The sequence below is a fragment of the Coloeus monedula genome, assembly GCF_965178545.1.
Source record: "Coloeus monedula genome assembly, chromosome: 7".
NCBI lineage: Eukaryota > Metazoa > Chordata > Aves > Passeriformes > Corvidae > Coloeus > Coloeus monedula.
Window position 1 is genome coordinate 26684910 of NC_138787.1, and position 20188 is coordinate 26705097.

At 38.8% G+C, this 20188-nt stretch overlaps 1 protein-coding gene across 1 annotated transcript in view; it reads right to left on the reverse strand.

Annotated features, from left to right (window-relative positions):
• Positions 1 to 10843: 10843 nt before the first annotated feature.
• GYPC (glycophorin C (Gerbich blood group)) overlaps positions 10844 to 20188 on the reverse strand; it is a 33185-nt gene continuing 23840 nt past the window's right edge. Inside the window, exons 2-3 of the mRNA XM_082285208.1 lie at positions 18105 to 18155; positions 10844 to 15897 (exon numbers count right to left, since the gene is read on the reverse strand). Coding sequence (XP_082141334.1) covers positions 15701 to 15897; positions 18105 to 18155 — 248 coding nt within the window. The 3' untranslated portion in view covers positions 10844 to 15700. The remainder of the gene's footprint in view (positions 15898 to 18104; positions 18156 to 20188) is intronic.

The following is a 20188-nucleotide window of genomic DNA, read 5'->3' on the forward strand; positions in this document are numbered from 1 at the left end:
ATTGATCTTAACTCATCAAATCACTGATGAGCAATTCTATATTTACCTCCATCTCACTGGTATGATACACCATAGGAAGGTGGACTAGGAAATCTACAGGCTTGTAATTCCCTGGTTCTAATGCAGAGCTGATTCATGTTTCATGAAAAGACAAGAGAAGTCCTACTTAACCATGGTAAAGAATAGCTTTATGATTGTGAAAAGAAGCTGGAGAGTGATGTGTGAAACTCTGATGGGTGAAACATTCTGATAATGTTCCCATGCTGGTGAGAAATTTGCTACCGCCATGACTAGGATTTACCCCATCTGCAGCCTGCAGCTGTTTTGTATTAGCAGAGATTCCTGCCACCAATTTATCTGGATACCATAACCAAGTCCACCCAAAATAAGACAAACTTAGGGCTCAAGTCTCTTATGTATCCATCAGTATTTTGCCTTGCAAATTAGTTCAGTCCAGTGAGTTCTGTTCGTTATCTGGGGAAGAGAACAGCTTTACTACAAAGTGTGGAAGCCGAATATAGTTTGTTTGTTTGTTTTTTTTTACTATCAAAACTATTCATGAAGACAGTCCTGAAAACCCTCTAGTGGTCTATAATAACATGAAGATTAAAATGCTGTCTGTTGCATAGAAGCCATGGATTGCAGAGTGTTATCTTCTTGAATAAAGCTGCTTCCACAAAAGTAGTGTCTTGCTGACTGTATTATGCAGAGAATAGTTGTCAAGCTTTAAAAGACTCATTGAACAGAAGTTGAAAGCTATACCAAAAAATCTAAAGAATGTAACTTTCTAGCTAATTCAACATTTTTTGAAACTGCCACTGTAATTTTCCTCACGCAAGACAGGTCATGTTACTGCTAACGTTTTAAATAGCCGTGCAGAAGGTGGACAAGACTTCCAAGGACCACCAAGGAAGTTAATGGAAATAACTCTTGGTCATATGTTCTGATGAAAAGACTATCAGAAGTCTGCTGAGAAACTCAGGGACAGGTTCAGAACAAAGAAAAGAACGTACTGCTTTATTAAATAAATAAAACTGCGTAGCTTCTTGCTTTAGCATGTCTGAGACAAAAAAAGAATTATGTTAATTCAAAATATAACGTATTATTAATGAATTAAAAAAATTAATGAAGGAAAAACCTTACAATCTGAGAATACAGCCTTCCTCTGATATGAGAAATCTCCAAATCATAAGTATTCAGAGTATATTTTAGAGAAATTACACTGCAAGGTTCCTCTGTTCTTGTAGTCTTCCCTTATACACCTGCTATCAGTAAAGATTTGGAGATGAGGTACCAAGTCACATGGATCTTTCTCTGTTCCACTACAGTTCTTTTATATTACTCTTACCTTCTTACAGAGCTACACACATTCCCTACATCACCAGAGTCAGACTCTAACTGCTTCTGAAGTTTACTGGGATGTCACGACAAGGAAGGTGAGAGAGATTTGTTGGCCTGAATCAACTAGAGACAAAATAAGCTGAAAGAAAAGCTCACCACACAGGGAAGCAGACTTGGTATTCACTGGTGGGAAGCAACCACTCTAGTAGCAAAGAAACAAGGGCTGGAAAAAATCAACATGTTGGTAGCAGGGTAACAGCAAGAGAGGGGGGTAGAAGAGGCACTGCCCAGAAGAGCAGGGTGTGTGAGCTGTGCCTGGTGTGGCTCATTCCTCAAGGGGAATGGTGCAATGCTGAGATCTGACTGAAAAGTCCACTCCACACTGGATGAAGTGAGCAGGGAAAGAAAAGGAGGGTGGAAAAAATTGCTCCCCCTCTAAGTATCGTGGTCTGCCAGGAAAACAGCCTTACAAAAAAAAGCCATAGAAAATTATACAGAAATATGGACCTGCTCTTTTAATTCAGAGTACCCTGTTCTCCAAGAAGAGAGATTTTTCGGTCCTCTTCACCAAACATCACTGTATTTTCACACTGCAGTTTTTCTTCCTTTAAACTTTTCTCCATATTTCATCTTTGGCTACAAGTACATTCTGAAACCCAAATGAGCACCATGCTGATTTGCACCCCTCTAGTCAAATCAGAGGATGACTGAAAAACTTCCTTATAAAATCTTTTTCCCAGCTGTGACTATTTGCTAAATAAGAGAGGATTTACTCCCTAGTGGAAGCAAGCACAGAAAGTTAACTACACCTAGTTGCTGTGTTAGATTGCAAACCCTAGGTGACTGGTAGGATTCGTGACTCTTGGATAATAGCAGTATTTTGGGGAATGAAGTGCAGGTGTGCAGCAATTGAGTCAGTGCTAAGAAGCAAAGTGTGCTGGGAGTTCTGAGTCATTGATAAAATGCTTCTGGTCATTGAAGCCTAAAATAGCTTTGGTGGAATATGAGTTTAGGCGAAATGAGTTTGAGGCACTTAATGGTAAAGTGCTATTGTCAGTCTTAGCAGCAATGCATAAATAAAGTCTTTGGTATTGACCCTGCTGGTCAGTAAATCCAGGCTTTCTGAGACACCTCAGGTGCAGAGGTTTACCTCTCAAATGCACCTCTGTTCAATTTTCTGTTAGGTCTAAAGGATCCAGCTGTGTATCTCTATAGCTTACTTTGAAGCTGCTACTGATAGGAAGGCTGCTTCTGAAGATAGGGTTCAACTATGACTTAAAAATTCTAATCAAGTCAGGGGGCTTCAGGCAGATTCTGTCCTCAGTTATCTCTGTGGAAATTGAGCAGCTTTATCAAAACCAGCTGATAGTTTAAGGGCAGAACGGTGGGCAGCAACTGCTCTGTGTAGCTTTGTCTTCTAAATAACCTTCCTTGTACTGCTACTAAATCACTATATTCCAGTTCAAAGAGTACCTGCAATCACTACTCTGCAGAACCAAAAGAGCAGCAAAATTTAGAGTATTCTTCTGGATTCTATTTCACTCAGTCCTGCACTTAATTAAAAAGAAAAAACCCAAACCAAACAATAAAAAAAAAAACCCTAATCATTCAAAATTAAACAACCTTGGACCTTCACCTGCAGTTCACAGATTGGAAGACAGGGGAGAAGGATGTTGATTTTCCTCTTATTTTATTATTTATTTTCCTCTTATTTTATTCCTCTTATTTTTATTTATTTTATGCTTTAAATTTAAGGGTGATATGTTTACTTTGCAAAATTCTTGGGTTATGTATGATGGTAGAACAAATTTTATTTTCCATTTCTGATCTTGTTTGTAACTAACTCCAAGTTCTGCCCTCCTTTCCTGCCTGCAGTAATTCCTGATTGCCATATGAACAAGATTAACCATTTGATAGTTCCATCAGTCAACTCCCAGATTGCTGGGAATTCTGAGTCAGAAACTATACTGTATGTAGCTTTTTAACAGTAATAGGAAACTTAAATATAGTTGGCTTTTTAAAATGTATTTTTTCTAAATCAATGACTTTCCACGAATTTTGATCAAAAGAAATTGTACTTGTAAAATCCATATTTTTTCTCATCTGTTTCAATTTCTTGCCACGCTGTTGCTCTCCACAAAAAATGTGAACAATTGCCTTCTTAAGAGAGACTCTCTAGCTTACACCCAAAGAAGATTTTGTGCAAGAGGTGAAAAATCAATAAAAATTTTTTTTTTGGTCCTCTAGGACGTTACACTCTTGTGACATAAAACTTTCAAGATTTTCCCCTTGATGTGAATATTCCTGTGAGGTAACTAACTTTAGACAGGCCCATAATAGTAAAACATTGTCAGTAAGTCTTCCTTTCCAAAAGAGCAGAAAAACTTGTTTAAAGCACCTTCCATCTTTGAACGCATTTTCCCCCTCATAAACCTTGAAGTGCTACAGCAAAGCTGGCGCTGTCTGCATACAGCAGCAGCCTGTCACTTATGGAAAACTCAAATTTCATATATCAAGGGCTTGTGTGAAAATTGCTTTGAGTGTTAATTGCCCAAATGATTCAGCTTTATAAGAGCCTCTCTTATGTACTGAAGTATGTCTCATAGCACGCTGAGTGCCAAGCTCCAATAGAGAGCCAGCTGTGCTCTGCTCCCAGATGTTTGAAGAAGATAATTCTTGCCCATCATTTCAGTCCTCCATCACAAAATCCTGAAAATTTTGTTTAATGAAGTCATTAATGCACAATAGCATATTTCTTCCTTTTTTTTCCCTGATACTCTCCCAATAATGCATGCAAGTTTGCCTTGGCTTATAATTACAGTAGCACATTGTCAGATTAACTGTGCTGAGGAGATAAAAGCCATCAGTTCTGCAAAATTAAGACTCTGCCAACATAATTTAGAAAGGATCACAACCCTCTGCTTTAAAAGATGCTGGTTTTTTGCTGTGTTTAAGGTCATTTTCATTCTCCAGTTTACCTATTGCAATATTAATTTTTCTTGGAAGCCTAACAAAAAGTACACTCAGTCCTAAGTGTTGGATTCAAGCCTTTTCATAACTTCTCTTCATCCAGATCTCATTTTTCAATGTGTTCATTGGTCCTTGACAAATTTACACTGCTAAAGTTTTTTGGTTTTTTGTTCTTGGTTTTGTTGTTTGTGGGTTTTGGAGTTTTTTTTTGAGTCAAAGTAGCTGAAGTGAATGGCACTGAAGTGAAGGGATCTGTGTTAGTTTATACCAGCTGCTTGTGGGCTGAGTAAAACTCCTGGATACAAACAAGAAAACAGCTTTTACAGGGAGCTTGGACCTTGCCTGTCAGTGTGCAGGTGCAGAGGATTTCATGGAGAGGTTTTTTGTGCTATATGGTGATAAAATATTTGTGAGAACCACAGCTTGATCTTCCCAGCGAGTGACTACCATCAATTCCTGCTGCTTTCTGACTCAGCTGTCAGAAGAGATTTCTCTTTGACTTTGTTGTAGCTGAGTTTGAACAACCACAGATAGGTGGGGCTGGGTTAATTCAGCCTGTCTTTGTGGTCATGCTGCTCTTGAATACAAGTATATAGCTGTGTTTACTGGCTAGGTAGTATGAATTCACTTTTCACCATTCCTAAGGTACCAGGGGACCATTCACTGCCTTCCCAGCCCCATGTGTTTGTGTGTTCACCCACCAACACAGCATTTCAAGATCATAGGTTGCTCTGGTTTTACTGCACCTGATCCAATTGCTCCTTCAAGTTATGGCCTCTGTCCAGCATCTGTGGCTGTTGTCAAAGTTAATACAGAGTCCACCTTTGCTGTTTCAATTGCAGGTGATAAGACCCTCTGGAAACTATTCTGTCAGTAGCTGATGGCCCTCACAAATTGGTGGCAGATGTTGGTGTGGAGGTTATTGATTGCTGAGACATGAACCATCAGAGCTCCTTGTGATAGCAGTGGGATGAAGCAGCTGCTCTGTTATAGAGCTTCTGTCTCTCAAATGATCCAAAATTAGGGCATACACATCTGGGGATAAAAATAACTCCCTGATCTTGTTCAGAATGGTGTTAATGAGTACAGTGGAACAAAGCTTAATTTTCTCTATATGGGCTTAGCATTAGAATGAAGAAATATGATTTGTATTGCTATCTCGTCCTGTTAGCTGGAATGTGAAGTCCTGTATTACACAAGGTTATTTCAGCAAAGTGCTGTGTAACTACAGGTGCTGGTCAGAGTACACATGTGAGACGTGTTGCTGTTTCACTCACTGTCAACAAGAACCCAGAAAACATAGGCAGAATCACATAGAGACTGGCAAACTCCCAAGGTATGGAGAACTCTTTACTGCCGTTCTTTTACGCTCAGGTGTTGCCTGTAGGTCCAAATACTATTTGGACTAGACTAGTTTAGCAGCCAGAGCAGTCACTGACATGCAAAAGGAATGGATGTATGTATGTTCTACATCCCAGCAGCTGGAATAGGAGGCTTTGTATTTTTAAAGAGGTTATTTTATTTTACTTCTATCAGGAATTTTGCCAGCTGGGCTATACTGCTGTTAGAAAAAACCTCCAAACACCAACAAAGAAACAAGCAAAAGCCCTGTAACCCCCCATTTATTAAAATCCCAGGGCAAACCAGGGCACACTCAGACGTATTCCTCATGGAATGAACGGAGTCTCTCATTCCTGCTTTTCCAGCTCATTGTAGACTCTGTTGTCTTTTTGGCTGGGAATTCCACCTTGAGAGAGATACAGCCTAAATATACAATTTTAGGAAACTTTATAGCATTTTCTCAGTAGTTTAATTTGCCATAATAATATCAATAAAATGAAAAAGAGCCCTTGGAAGATGGGAACTTTTGCCTGGACTCAGCTAGACAACGAAAGATTATATATATTTTTCCAGCTCCACCTTAAATACAATTCACATAGAGGGAGAGGGCAAGACCCTGGAAGACACTGCACAAAAGAGTATTTATTTGTTGTGGTGAGCCATGATCAGCCAAATTACGTGGACCAAAAGGTCCATTGGTTTGATGCTTCCACAGCCCAAAAGCCTTGAGCATTCAAAAGGTTGTGAAAAATATATAAACCATTGGCCGCAGCCCACCCCTCCCCTTATTTCTCATATTTGGTTGTCTTTCCAGAGAGTTCTATGTCCTTCGGTAGCTAATTGGCCCTTGTTACTCCTCCCCGCCTACCCCCTCTCCCATTTGCTGTAATTTGGTAACACCCCCTGGCTGATGTTCCATTGGTTACTGTGTGTTTCCCACGCCCATATGGTGGGGTACAAGACCTCCTGCAAGCCACGTTTCTTTGGCTTTCCCTGTGGATTTTCCTCTCCAATGAACCCTCTTCCCCCACGAAGAAGTCCCTCCGCTTCTTTCCCACCTCCTTCGCGCGTCCTCGCCATCGGTGGGCAAGGGGAACCCGAGTGGGTGCCGTGCTTCGCCTGCCCTGCTGCGCTGCAATCGGTCTCCGTCCTCCCTGTTTGGAGCAGGCAGAAGGTTGCCTGGTGCCAGGACATTGGGCTAGCTGGATGGCACCACGGCATTTATTAGCTAAAGTGACACAAACACATTTCATGAATGTACCTGCAGAGGGAAGATGAAACAAAGTGTTACTTCGTCTTTTTGTAGTGTATCAAATTTTACTGTACAACACAGAACTGCTGGAAAAAAATTGTTTCAGTGGATAATGACCTCTTACTCATCTGATTAAAAATGCTGTTTCTTCAGACTGATTATTTATTTACTCTTTATTTCAGAGAGGAGACAATTATGAGGAGTTCACAGGTTTTTTTTTTCAAAAACAATTCAACTTTGGCCAAGAATTTGGTTTATAGAAAAGGTATTGTTTGATCCCTGTCAGAACAGTATTCTGGTACTGTTTTCTTTTAAATCTTCAATGCCCCTATGCTTTGGGGAGGGAGGCTGATCTTCTTTGGGAATGTGACCTTCACTCACAACTATTCCATTATCTTCCTTACCAAAAAGCCTGACGGACTGGAGTTTAACAAAACTCCAGTTTTGTCAAGTTTTAATTTTTTTTTTGCATGGGGAAAAAACAAGCACAACCAAAGCAACAAGAGTCTCCTCTCTCCCCTGAAGACTCTAACCATGAAAAGGTCAGCCAGAGTCTAATAAGAAAATTCCCAATCCTACAGCAGGAGAGGATGAAAATAGGACTTGAGGCCTGGGACAAAATGAAAAAATGGGGACAGGCTTTCAAAGCCCATGTAACTTATACCTGTGAGTGGGGCAAGGAGCAAGCTGACTTGGTGGGTCTGATAAGGTTTGAAGTAATCTGTTCCTGAACTATTTGGTCTTATCCTTGTGCTTGTAATCCATTTTTCATTGCAGGCAGTGAAGTTGCAGAGATGAGAGATCTGGTTAAAGTTAAACACAGCTGCCAGATGTTTCTTTGCAGGGAAGAAGGTGAGAGAGGTATTGAATGAGAAGACAAAGAAAAATAGTTCTGTGGGGGCTTTTGGCAAGTTTTCAGCATCTTGCTGTTCAGGGGAATCAGCTTGTTCCTGATCCTGTGCTCTGCCTTCCATTTTTCATTTTTCTTTCTTGCATCCTGGTGTCAGAAGCATCACTCATGTCATGCATGAAGAAAGACTGAGAGAGTCCTCAGCTCCCTGCATGGAACAATGGTCTTTATCCCTTTGCCAGAAAACTGAGAGATGTAATAATCTCTGATTCTTCAACTTTTGTTCTGGTAGGTAAGTTGTGCTGCTGCTGAACAGAAGGGAATTGAGATATTTCAGCTCTATGGAAGAAATTCTGAGCACAAGGCTCTATTTATGCAGTACATTACAGGAATATGAGAAAAGGTATGGAGAGCCCTGAGGGTCTCACATGCATTTGTGGAACAAAAACTTATGAATGGAGAAGAAAGCAAAAATTGACAGTAAAGAATGGCAGAAAGTGTAATTTAATTGAAATACAATATAAAATCTTATTTATGTTAAATATGAATTACAGGGGGCTTTATTAAAATGCTATCATCACTCCATTAGGTGTTAGAATGAATAAAGGTGATTGTTCCCAGTAAGTAAGAATGTGACACTGAGTTGCATTTTATCAACGTATCCATATGTCACACTGAGAAGTCCTTCCAAATGAATTTGGTAGCAATCCCTCAGGAAGATTAAATACTTTCTTTTCAAGGTACTGGAAACTGATTTGCCATTCGGGTCTTCCTGGTCACTAAGTGAACATCAGAAATTAAGAAGCATCTCTATACATAGTCCTAGCAAGCCTGGTTGTTAAGGCATTAAACCTGTTGGTTTTTGGTTTTTTTAAGCTGAAATAGAAATGTTAATCAAAATATTTTCTGGGAAGCAGGTTTATTACTGCAAGGTCTGGACCCTTTTATTTCTCAGTGTAGTCAAAATATCTTGTACCGAGGCTTTAGGTTGATAGAATAGGTATGAAATGAATCATATGTATGTGTAAGGTGATGTTATGTGAGGGCACTTCATTCTGAAAGCTCTTATTTTCATGTACTACCCTTTATTTGCTAATTTTTTCTTTACTCATCTCTTTGTTTCTGCCCTAAGCTTGTCAAGTGCTGGCCATCCATAAAAGATTCATTTGGTGTGAACACACCTTAATTATTCCTTGGCAATGAGCCTGTGGGCAGCCTCTGTGGAATTGCCATGCAGTGCCACTGGTAACAGTAAAAGCCATCACAGATTTGGGCTGCTAAATTGGAAGCACCTCCAGTAACACTGAATCCTGTTGTCTCATGTGGTACGAAGACCAGGTCCAATTTCCACAATTGGTGGCTAACAACAAAGGATCCAGTTTACAGTGTTCAGTAGCCTTTCCTCTTTGCTTATCTTTGCTTCATCATTGGAACATTGCTAATGAGCCATTAGGCTGCTGCTGGCCTCCAAACAGTCCTACACATCAAAGTCCTATGGCCCACGAAAGGCCCCTTGGAACAGCTTCTCTACAGCTATCAAAACTTAGGGGATCCACTGTCCTTCTGGTACCCTCTAGGTTTCACCATTTTGAGGTATCATTTTGACCTAATAACGTATCACCTGAAGACCTTTTCTCACTGACAGGAGTGATCTTTGAAAAAAAGGAGTGGCAGTGGCAAGATTGTTGGACTTGATGATCCTGCAGGTTTTCTTCAACCTTAACGATTCCATGATTCTATTACAATACTTGTTATACCAGGCATATCCTCTCAATACTCTTTACCCAGGGATATGTTAAGATAAAATAAAAATTGTATGAAGAACAAAGCAGAAGTATTCACATTTGGTACCAGCTGGGTGGAAGGCAGGTCATCCAACAGCAAATAGCCATTAGATGTTTATAATCTGCCCAGAATTTTTAAGAATACCATGCCTTAGATCATAGAACGGTGCACAGGTCCACAGCAGCATCCACAGGGTAATGTTTCTTCAGAGAGAATAATTGTTTGATTTCTCATTTGAAGATTGACTCCTTCTTAGATCTATCAAAAGCTTCTCTTTGTTTGCTTTTTAATGCAAACACCAGCAGTATATCTTTTAGGGTTTGTATGCTCTACTAAGAAAAATTCTAGCTGACTATTCCTTTTTGATCTACATTCTTATGAAAGCAACATAATTGGCAATTCTAAAAGTTCATGGTATTTTGAAAAAGAAGAAAAATATGAGAAGAGCCTTTTAAATGCTGAAAATTACAACTTTAATTATAAAGTTATTAATTTCTTTTATTTTCATAATTTTTTTTCAATTCAAAATATAGTAGATTTACACCATCAGTGTATTAATAGCTTTTGTAAATACAAACATCATAGTCAGCTTTAACATAAAATCAGCAGTAGGCTTTGGATGCTGTTTTCCTCTATTCTTGTCATAGCAATGCTGCAATCCAAATGGACTTTAGTACAACATATCAGATACTTTCCATCATACATACAGTTTGAAACAACAGAAAAGGTGTGAAGACAAGAAGTTATGCTGAAAGATCAGCACTTATAAAGATTGTACTTTAATTTAATGTGTTTCTTTCTGACATGGGTGGAAATACAATTTTTTTTGCAGGAAGGGTAAATATAGTCAGTGAAATGCTTGTCCCACTGAATTCAGTGGGATTTTGTCCCAGACACACAGGAAATAGACATGTAGAATAAGGATTCCTTATTTCCAGTCACTGACAATACTACTGTCTTGAATTATAGAAGGATCTCTACTACAACAACTATTTAACTTCTTTGTAATATATGGTTGGAATTTTTGCTCACCATCTATGTTTTATTTTTATATTATTAGCTTCCTTTATTTACCCAAATTTCCAGACATCAGATGTGGGTCTGTTGATTGTTCAGGGATTCTTTAATTTTCTGTCCTGAATGAACAGCTGCTGTGAGGCTTCTGCACTTTCTAAACATACAAAGCTTTCTTATGTGAAGAACTGGGGGATTTTAGAAAATGCAATAAATACCTTTTAATGTGAGTATTCTTTTGGTGTGTATGTACCATCATTTTTTGATTGGACTTGAACACACAAGGAATCCAAACATCTCATTTTATTCAAAGAAAACATCTCATATAATTCAAAGAAATTTGTTGTCAGCAGTTACACTGAGCAAATACACTTTGATTTCTCCAAACAGGAATATCTATTTTTTTTGATGAAAAGCTTCTCTCCATCCCTATTGGCATCTGATTACCTTCTCTTGCTCTGCACCTTTTTAATGATTTTCTCTGCATCTTGTCTCAGGGTTTCCTCTGTTCTGTGAGGGATTCTTGCAGGCTTTAGCAGTGCAGTACTTTCCTGCTTATCCCTGAACTGTAAATGTTTCAGCACTTTGTCTGCATTCCTTGTTGAAAGACAATAGTCCTTTTTATTTCCCTGTACTGATGCACCACAGTGATCCCTAGATTTGATTTAAGAGAAAGCTTGATACTGAGAAATCCCATAGTCCTATTTTTAATAGGATTACAAAATTATTTGGTCTTGGTGTTCTAAAAAGAAAAAAATTACATATATGTATGTCTATATATGTCTCGTTTCCTCGACAAGGGGCTGACTAAATGCTCCTCAGGCCTGTGTTAATGTGCAATGGCACATTGGACCTGGGGAAAACCTGGAACAATAGAGGCCAAGCCCCAGAAAAAATGCATACCAGGTCCATGGTCTGGTTGGCCAGGTACACATTTGGGACTGACTTCTTTTGGACAGAATTACTCTGCTGAGCTGTAATAATGCTTCAGGGGCTGAGATGGGTGCAGGGGAGGACTGTCAGTTATGCTCATAAAATTAGAAAAAATTGAGTTTCAGTTGTTAAGGCATAATGTCAGAATATTGAATCCGTGAAAACTCTTTTCAAAGAGTGACAAAAAGAAATTACTTAAAAGGAGATTAATTCCCCTTTGCAAGGGATTATTTTTATCAGTGAGAGAATTTGAAAGCTTCATGCACCCACTCTTAAAGCTCACCAGAAATACTGTGTTTAATCTCTTTCATTTTCATATATCATAAAAAAATGTCCTGTGTTCCTACAGGATCATATTTATTTTCTGTCTTCCAACTTCAGCAAATATTGGTCATTTTGGAGCATTGCTTTCCCATGCATCATTGAAAGATGGCTTACTTACGCCTGTAAGTGTGGACCTATGACTTCCTATGCAAAGTGGGATTCAACAAGTTTTCACAGGGCATTAAGGCATGAGGACAGAGGGATCATCATAATGCTCCCTTGTTTAATGAGCACTGGAGGTTTATAGCACTAAATTTAACAAATACAGAACTTGCAGTGCCATTTTTAACAAACATGTTTTCTGTAAAAATGTGCCATATGTGATCACTCTGTAAATCCATCTCAGATCAGGTTGGTCAAATTTGCTCAATTTTGACATAGGATTGGCAATCCAAAATTAAAACCTTTTTGAAAATATTTACTGGCTAGCAGAGAGGGGCAGAGCACCTTCATTGATAAAAATAAATAAATAAATACATAGGTAAATGGCTAATCCCTTACCATAGAGAAGGCAGTAGAGATCCAGATGGGAGCTGGAGGACTGCAAGCAAGAACAGCAGTCACAGCTGAGGAGGTGGGGCACCAAAGAGCTGTAGGACAACAGGCCACAGCATTAGAGGGACCCTACATAAAAGTATGGGGGGGGGGGGGGGAAGAAGAATCTGTTTCATTAATTATTCTATTCAGGCAGCAAATTGCAAAAATCATTTAACCATCAGTGATGAAACACTATGGCTGCCAACTGAGATGTCTCAGCACTGTACATGTTTGTTTTAGCACAGCATGCTGCTTGCAGAAGGATGTTTTGCTAATTAGTTTTAAAAGTTACAGGAAGTTCACAATACACTCTTTTTACAACTAAATTGAATGACTCAAGACAGTAGAGTTATTGTATGAGCGAAAAACAGAGGATGGGGCCATTAGAGTCTGCCAGTCACCACATATCATGAGCTTTCTTCATTGCAAAGCAAAGTTTTTCCTGAAGAAAACAAAGAAACAGACAAATCTCCACAAACCATTTATTCTCTCTGTTGAGTGTGCTTGAGTAATTTCTAAATACACAAAGCCCTGAAACCCAGAAGGACACAGTAAATAAATAACCTCACTGAAACCATAACTCGTGCCAGAATTGCTGCTGACCAGCTATTCAAAGTGGCTTGTTACCAATAGGGAAGCTGTTCCTGAATGCTTGGAGTGTTTGTCAGCCTAGATAAATAGGGAAAATGGGATAAAGATTGTTAATTAAGCTACTAAGAAGAGATGTAGTCAGACACCAAAAGTTGCATTCAGTTCAGATTTAGGGGAGGAAATGACACAAAGCCTGAAGTTGTCTGAACTGGTAAGAATTGGCTGAGGTACTCTTAACCCATGCTGTACCACCAGAAAATCTGGCCTCTATAATTCCAGTGTGGCACTTTGTCTAAGTCTACCACATAATTTAAAAAACTCACACCCACACCAAAAGAGACACTAAGTCAGGTTCCTGTGTGTAACAGGTATGACACAGGTGTCTAATTAAAATCTGCAGGCTCAACTTGCAAAAGCCAGAATTTCATGACTGGGGAGAGAGGCAGGAATTTATTTCCTATGTCTATCAAAATTTCCTCTAAAGTCAATTTTCTTTAACAGTTATAATAATGTTACACGTTCTGAATGCATGAAAGGGGACAAAAGGCTGGTAGTCCTCTATAGGTCCTGCTAGGTCTGGAAGAAAGTTCTTTGGTGTTCCCACACTTTATGTGGGAGGTGCAGCAAATCTCAAGTCACCCCAGTTCTACTTTTCTCAGAGGAAATATTTACATTTTCATTGAACTGGAGGGTCAGGTGTCTTCAGTTTTATAAACTCAGTCTCACAGTTAAGATCAGTGATTTTTTTCTAACACTTGTCCTAGAGAAATAAAATACCTCCTATTTCAAAAGTAATAAAAAGATTAAAATATTAATGTGTCTTAGAAGGAGACAGGTGCATAATATCAAAATAATTTGGGCTCTGCCAGTGCTATGTTTTGTGCATTTTTTACTGCAGTAGCCACAGAATACAGTGTGGCTGTGCAATGGTATGTTACAAAAAGTATCTTAAGCATTTAATACATTTGGCACGAGTTTCATATTCTTTGGTTAAAATGCTAACGCACACGGATTTAAGATCCAAAAGGAAAGGTGTTGGAATTCTAAAAATACTTCAGAGTCCATCTTCTTCGAGTACTGAGGAAGGACTGAGATTGTGATTGAAAGACAAAAGTATCTTGTTTTTTCAGTTGGGGTCCTCAGAGTCTTGTCTTGCTCAGATCTCTTACAGCGTTTTTGTGACCAATGTCAGTAATCGACACTGGAGTCCAGGAGCTTTCTGAGCTTTGGTGCCAAGAAGTGAGCACAAGTGATAGCAACAGTGTCTTCAAAGCACAGCTGTAGATGACTTTATATATATGTACACACATATATAGATCAAAGCACAGGAAAAAATACATCAAGTTGAGCAGAGCTCATCAGTATCTTATTTGTTATCTTGTATTTCTCCACCTCTATTTTCAGTAGCCCAGGGCACCATGACAGCTGTGGATGAGCAGGTGCAGAGAACAATTATCCTATTTCTGGAGCAAACTGTGGGCTTCATTTAGGAAGCCAACTTACTGGGGTAAAGAAACTCATCACTGTTGATTCTTAGGTGAGGAATAAGATCTTTTCATGCAGCCCACCATGAATAATCTATCTGTCTATTTATTTATTTATTTATTTATTTGTAATAAAGCATTGATGGTCAGTGTAATTCTCTGGTCTAGCACACTGCAAAGGATATACAGAAGCCCTACAGAGTGAGAAACAAAGCCAGAGGGATGCAGTTAATCTGAACAAGCTTCTTTATAGTGACAGTCATATGGTTGCATTTGTGAATAATGTATTGGTATCTGCACCAGAACTGAATTCCTCTCCCTGCAAAAATCCACAATCCTGCTGGTGGGCACTCAGAGGATTTTCAAATGCAAAATAAATAAATAAATACTCAGGCAAAAATATCTTGCATGAAAAAATGTAGCTGAGCTCCATTGTTTCAAGGGGCCTGCTCAAACCAGGATGCTTTACCTTTTAATATCTATCTATGCATGTGTGCCAAGAACCTGCTGATTAATTGGAATCATATTTGTACATCCACTGGCTGTTATATACTACATTGTAAATTCCAGCGTTTTGCAGTTCTCAAGCTGCCATGCAGAGAAAGTCAGTAATAAATCCTTCATTCTTACTTTTTCCATGTTTTCCAAGAGTTTTATTTCTTTGAAGTGTCTTTGATTTTTTTATAGATATAAAATTCAAAAATTAAAAAAAAAAAGATCCCAGTGTAAATCCCCAAACAAACAAAATAAACTCCCCTGTTCCAATAAAAATGCACATTTAAGGGGATGGGGGTGTATCTGGACTATAGATTTATTTTTGTTTGAGCTAGATCAGCTTTATCTAGTTTAATGTTTGTTCTGTTACCATTTGAAATTCAATTTCAGGTAGTTCTTCATCATATCAGAATAGGATGCATCATTAACTCTAAGAGGATGTTTTCATTTGGCATCTGCTATTTTCACCAAATGTCAAGGCTTGACATTTGCTATCTTTATCTGGTTTTGGTGTATCACTCATACTGAGATTTTGTTTCTTATCTGATATTGATTTCAACTGTGACCAGCTGTGTTGCTAATAAAATCAACAGGCAAGTATCTGGCATTTAGTTCTTCACTGGTAGAGGAAAAGAAACAACCCAGTGACAAAAAAAAGTAAAGAGATACTTTTCAATTAGGATGCTCGCCTGTATCCTCATATTATCTACCTCTTAGTACTTCTGTTGATGTTATATTTCTGACTGATTCCCTTGGGGAAGTCTCCATGGAAATCCTTGCCTCTCAGATGAAATATTCCTTTTTGCTTTCATCCACTGCTTCCTGGAGAGCGGGGTCATTTTTCAAAGCGGCATCTGCGCTTTCGGCAAACTCAGTTCCTTTGGCCTCGTTGGTGTGGTAGGTGCCCTTGTGCCTGTACATGTACCGGACCATCACCACCAGCAGGCAAATGAGGACGAATACCACGGCAGCAATCACACCTGGAAAGAGACCACTTAAATGTATCACCAGTAATAAACTCACAGCCAGACATCATGACTTGAATCGCTTGGTGGGGAAAAGCCCATGTGTCATAAGATGTTTGCATGTTGCAGTGGCCAGAGTAAGAACACTGGAAAAACCAAGATAGGGTATAGATACTGCAGGAATACAGGACAAATTCTCACTAGCTTTCTTTCAAATCAGTGGCTTGGTTTGATTGAACACATTGGAGCTAAAAGGTCACTGCAAAATGAGGAGAAATAAGAGAACATAAAGAAAAACCAATAGGTTTCCTTCCTCCTTCTGGTAACGTATACCCGGTGTTGCAGGCAACCCAACCCTGCCTTCTCAAGTGTTCTCAATTTCAGGAAATGTTCAGGGCAGAGTATTTCCAAGAAGACATTAAACAAATAGCAGGAGCTGTGTGGCTCTGGAACTGCTCTGTCTTTTCAAGCTGCCATTTCATGCTGTGCTCTAATTAAGAAAGTCTGATTGTAATGAATGTGGAAGTGACACCTGGCAGAAGGAAGGGATTCTGGGTAGATCCTTCTTGTCTCCTGCACTAAGGCTAATTTCCAGCTATGTGTTGACTGGACAAAAATTTCTATGGATGAACCCAGTGTGCATAGGACCAAATGGTGAATGGAAGCGCTCCTAGTGAAAGAAATTCAAGGTCCTTTTCTACTGTGAAAGGTAGAAGTCCATAAAGGGACAAGTCCTGACAAGTCCAAGGAATGACAAGTCCATGACAAGTCCATTGTTAAAAAACTGACAAACTCTAACCCTTTCCTCCCAGCTCAAATTTTTGACTTAAAAATCCTGAAAATAAATTCTTTTGAAGTTTATTCAACTTGCATGACTTTTGTAATTTTTAAACATGTTTTTTTGCATGGATCCAGGATGTGCTTATAAGTGCTTTTGCTGTGATTCTGTAAAAGTACATGATACTGAGGTGATTCTATATTCTTATTAATAAACCAAACATTAAAGAAACACACAATAAAAAGAACTAGAATGGAACATTCCTAGGGCTTCCTCTGCTGTCAGTGAAGAGTGTGTCTGTTTTTGTCTTCCAGAAGTGAACTCTACATTTTCTCAGAATTGCTCTCTGGAAATGCCTGCTACTCTGCAGAGACAATGAGGGGAAGGTAGAGAGTATCTCCTTTCTGCCTCTTATAGTCAAGATAAGTGGCGAGAGTGAGTATCTTCAAAGCTTTAGATTTATCAGTATCAGTAAACTGAGTGGGGATACCCTACTGGTGTGAAAACATAGGAATAGACAGAATATTAGCAGAGTAAATAAAGATTATAACTCTGCCTTAAAACATACTCCTTAACATTATCCCCCAGATTTCATGGTGTCTGGTTCTGGAATGTGAAGTTACTGCTAGCAGAAATGAAATTCCTTATACAAAGAACTCCAGATTTAAAATAATATCATGGTTACAGTGTGGGCTTCATCAATTTTTAGGACCTCGCTGCTATCCCTTGACACAAGAGGCTCTAATAGGCTTTAGATGTAGCACAATATTAATAAGCCTAAGGGACTAAGTACAAATCAATTTACCTGCTACTTGTTCATAGAAAGCCGAAATTAAAGTTACAGGAGATGGGACCTGAGGGAAATATAGCAGAACCTCACCAATTTGCACTAATGATTGGTATAGCCCCTTGTGAATGACTGAAATTAGTGTGTTAGCATGGAAATGAACAAACACAATAAAAATAAAAAGACAGGTTCACTCCGTGAACATAGCTTTGCTCATTTATTCTGACAACTGTATTTAGTTTAAATGCATGAGAGAGCTTTAATGGAGCACCAGGAAATATAGTGTGGTGAATTCTGTAACAATAAAGGGTCAGCCGGTGTAAGCTAACATTGCTCAAATCAAAAGTGCTACACCAGTTCTGTACTGAAGCTTGACCCAGTGAATACTGAAGGAAATCAGGACTGTTTGGTATTTGTTTGTCCTGAAATGGGGAATGGATGGGGGTGTTACTGCTCAGTATATGGCTTATGCTCATTATCTCATCTCGTTATCTTGCAATAGCCCCTCTGGGAGCAGATTTCCCACTGGCCTAATTAACTCTAATTGTGCCGCTCCTGTTGTCTTGTCAGCAAAGTAGGGGATTTGCAAAATGCAAGAAATCAACAAACCTGCTGTTTTAATTCTTATTCTGCTGCTTAGCACGGTCTGGTACTCACCTCCAATAACAGCCACATCTGCTCCAGCTGTGGGGCTCTCCACTTCTCCATCTATAAATAGAACATACAAAAGTTAATTATAAAAAAGGAATTGGATCATATAGAGCAGCAGTGACTGTACTGGCAGTGCTGTATTATTTTAACCTGTGAAACTCAGACCTTGATCAATATCTCTTGTTAGCAAAAGACATTTATGAAACTTCACATTAGAGTTAGCCATACTGTAACAGTTTTCTGCCACCATGACACTGGAAAATAAATAGCTAGCACATTATGCAAACTATCGTGGCCCTCAGGGCAACACCTACTGTTTATTATGAGCACTTACCTGTAACATCCTCCAGTGAATGATTAAATTAAGAGCATTTAGGTACTGTGATTACTCTCAGAGAGGTAGTTTTGGGAAAAAAAAGTTGATGTCTATTTATTTTCCGATTTATGGCTCTTCAGAGTATGGTCTGGATCTTGATTTGATGCAAATTAATCTGTAGGTATTGATTTCAATTAGTATTTATTTATATGCAGTGTCCTGTTTTTCATCTTAGCATTTGTTTTCTTTTAAGCTTACATTTGGAATCAAGGCAAGCCTCTCACGTGTGTGGCATAAAATACAGTGTCCACTTAGAGTAAGTCTGGAGTCAGTGTTGATAAATCAAATAACATTGTTTGTAAGATTATAATTTATAAAAAAACCCAAAAAACCTTTACAATCAACTGTAAAAGAGAAGTACCTGACCATGTTTATTTGTGAGGTAAGAAACTGGTCTGAGATGTTGTAAGAAAGAGCAGCTAGAATTTGAACTACACTTTGATCTTAATTATAGCACTTAATAAGAATACCCAAAACAACTAATGAATAGGCAAAGCTTTTTAAAGAGGAGATGAAAAAACATCCCAAAACCCAGTGAGGATATTTCTCTCTTTATTGTTTGAGATAGACCTTAAATATAAGTAAACACATACAGACAAGAATTTCTTCACCAACTTCCACTTAGGTGATCAGGATACAATTCTGAATTGTTTTCTGCTCCTTATTCCATGCCAGTAGTATCAGCTCACCTAGTCCTGCGTTATGTAGATGTCTGAGAGGGTGATGAACTCCTCGAGTTTTTCTATGCTAGGATAATGACAGGACACTCCTTTCTTTGTTTAGTTTTGTACTATTTATATAATTCTAAATGACACTGTTTTTTGAATAAGACAAAAAGCTTTATGTGAGGTCTTTTTTTTTCAATTTCCCTTTGGTAAGTGCAGTACATAGAAAAGTTCTCTGGAAAAGGTGAAAATCTAACTCCAAATCCTTCTATAAACTCAACAGTGGCACTATGGTTGATACCTGGGATGCCTTTTGCTATGTCTGTATATGTGATTCAAGGACAAAACACTATCAACAGTTTTCTCCTTGCTCTGTCTCTAACATCAGTTTGCAACAAACTGAGGAGAGCTGAGATTCAAAGGATCCACTCATTCTCAAGCATGGGAGGTGCTTTTTCTAGAAAGTAGGAGCGCTTTTCTCTTCCCCAGAGATCCTTCCTGCATTTTCTTCCATCTATATACTGATGGAAAGATTGAGCACACCTTCTGTAATTTAAAAACTCTAATTATGTCTACGTCCATTCAAAACCCACATGCTCAGAAGAGATTAATTGCCTCAAGGTCAAAATGCTCTGTATTCCTTTACACACCAAATACATGCTGCTTGCCAGAAAAGCAGGCTCCTCTACAGCAATCAAATACTTGAAGGTGTGAATTCTAAAGTGCTTCCCTAGCCACACAGCTTGCTGCCAAGCATTAATTCCAGATCAAATTATTATCCCTTTAATTACAAACATTTATGAGTAACTCTCTGCTCGTACCTGGGATTCCCAGGTGCTTCTCAGATTCAGATTACAAGCAGGTGCCTTATCTCTAGTACTTGCCATCACAGTGCTTTTTGATAGTGGAATACAGTATCATCAATTGTCAGAAAAGTTTTCATTTCCATGCTGTACTTTCTAAGTTTGCTACAGAATGCCAGACTCATCTTGAGCTATGGTGTAGCTGGCACTGATCTGCTAAGCTGGCACTGCTGTGCCCTTCAGCAA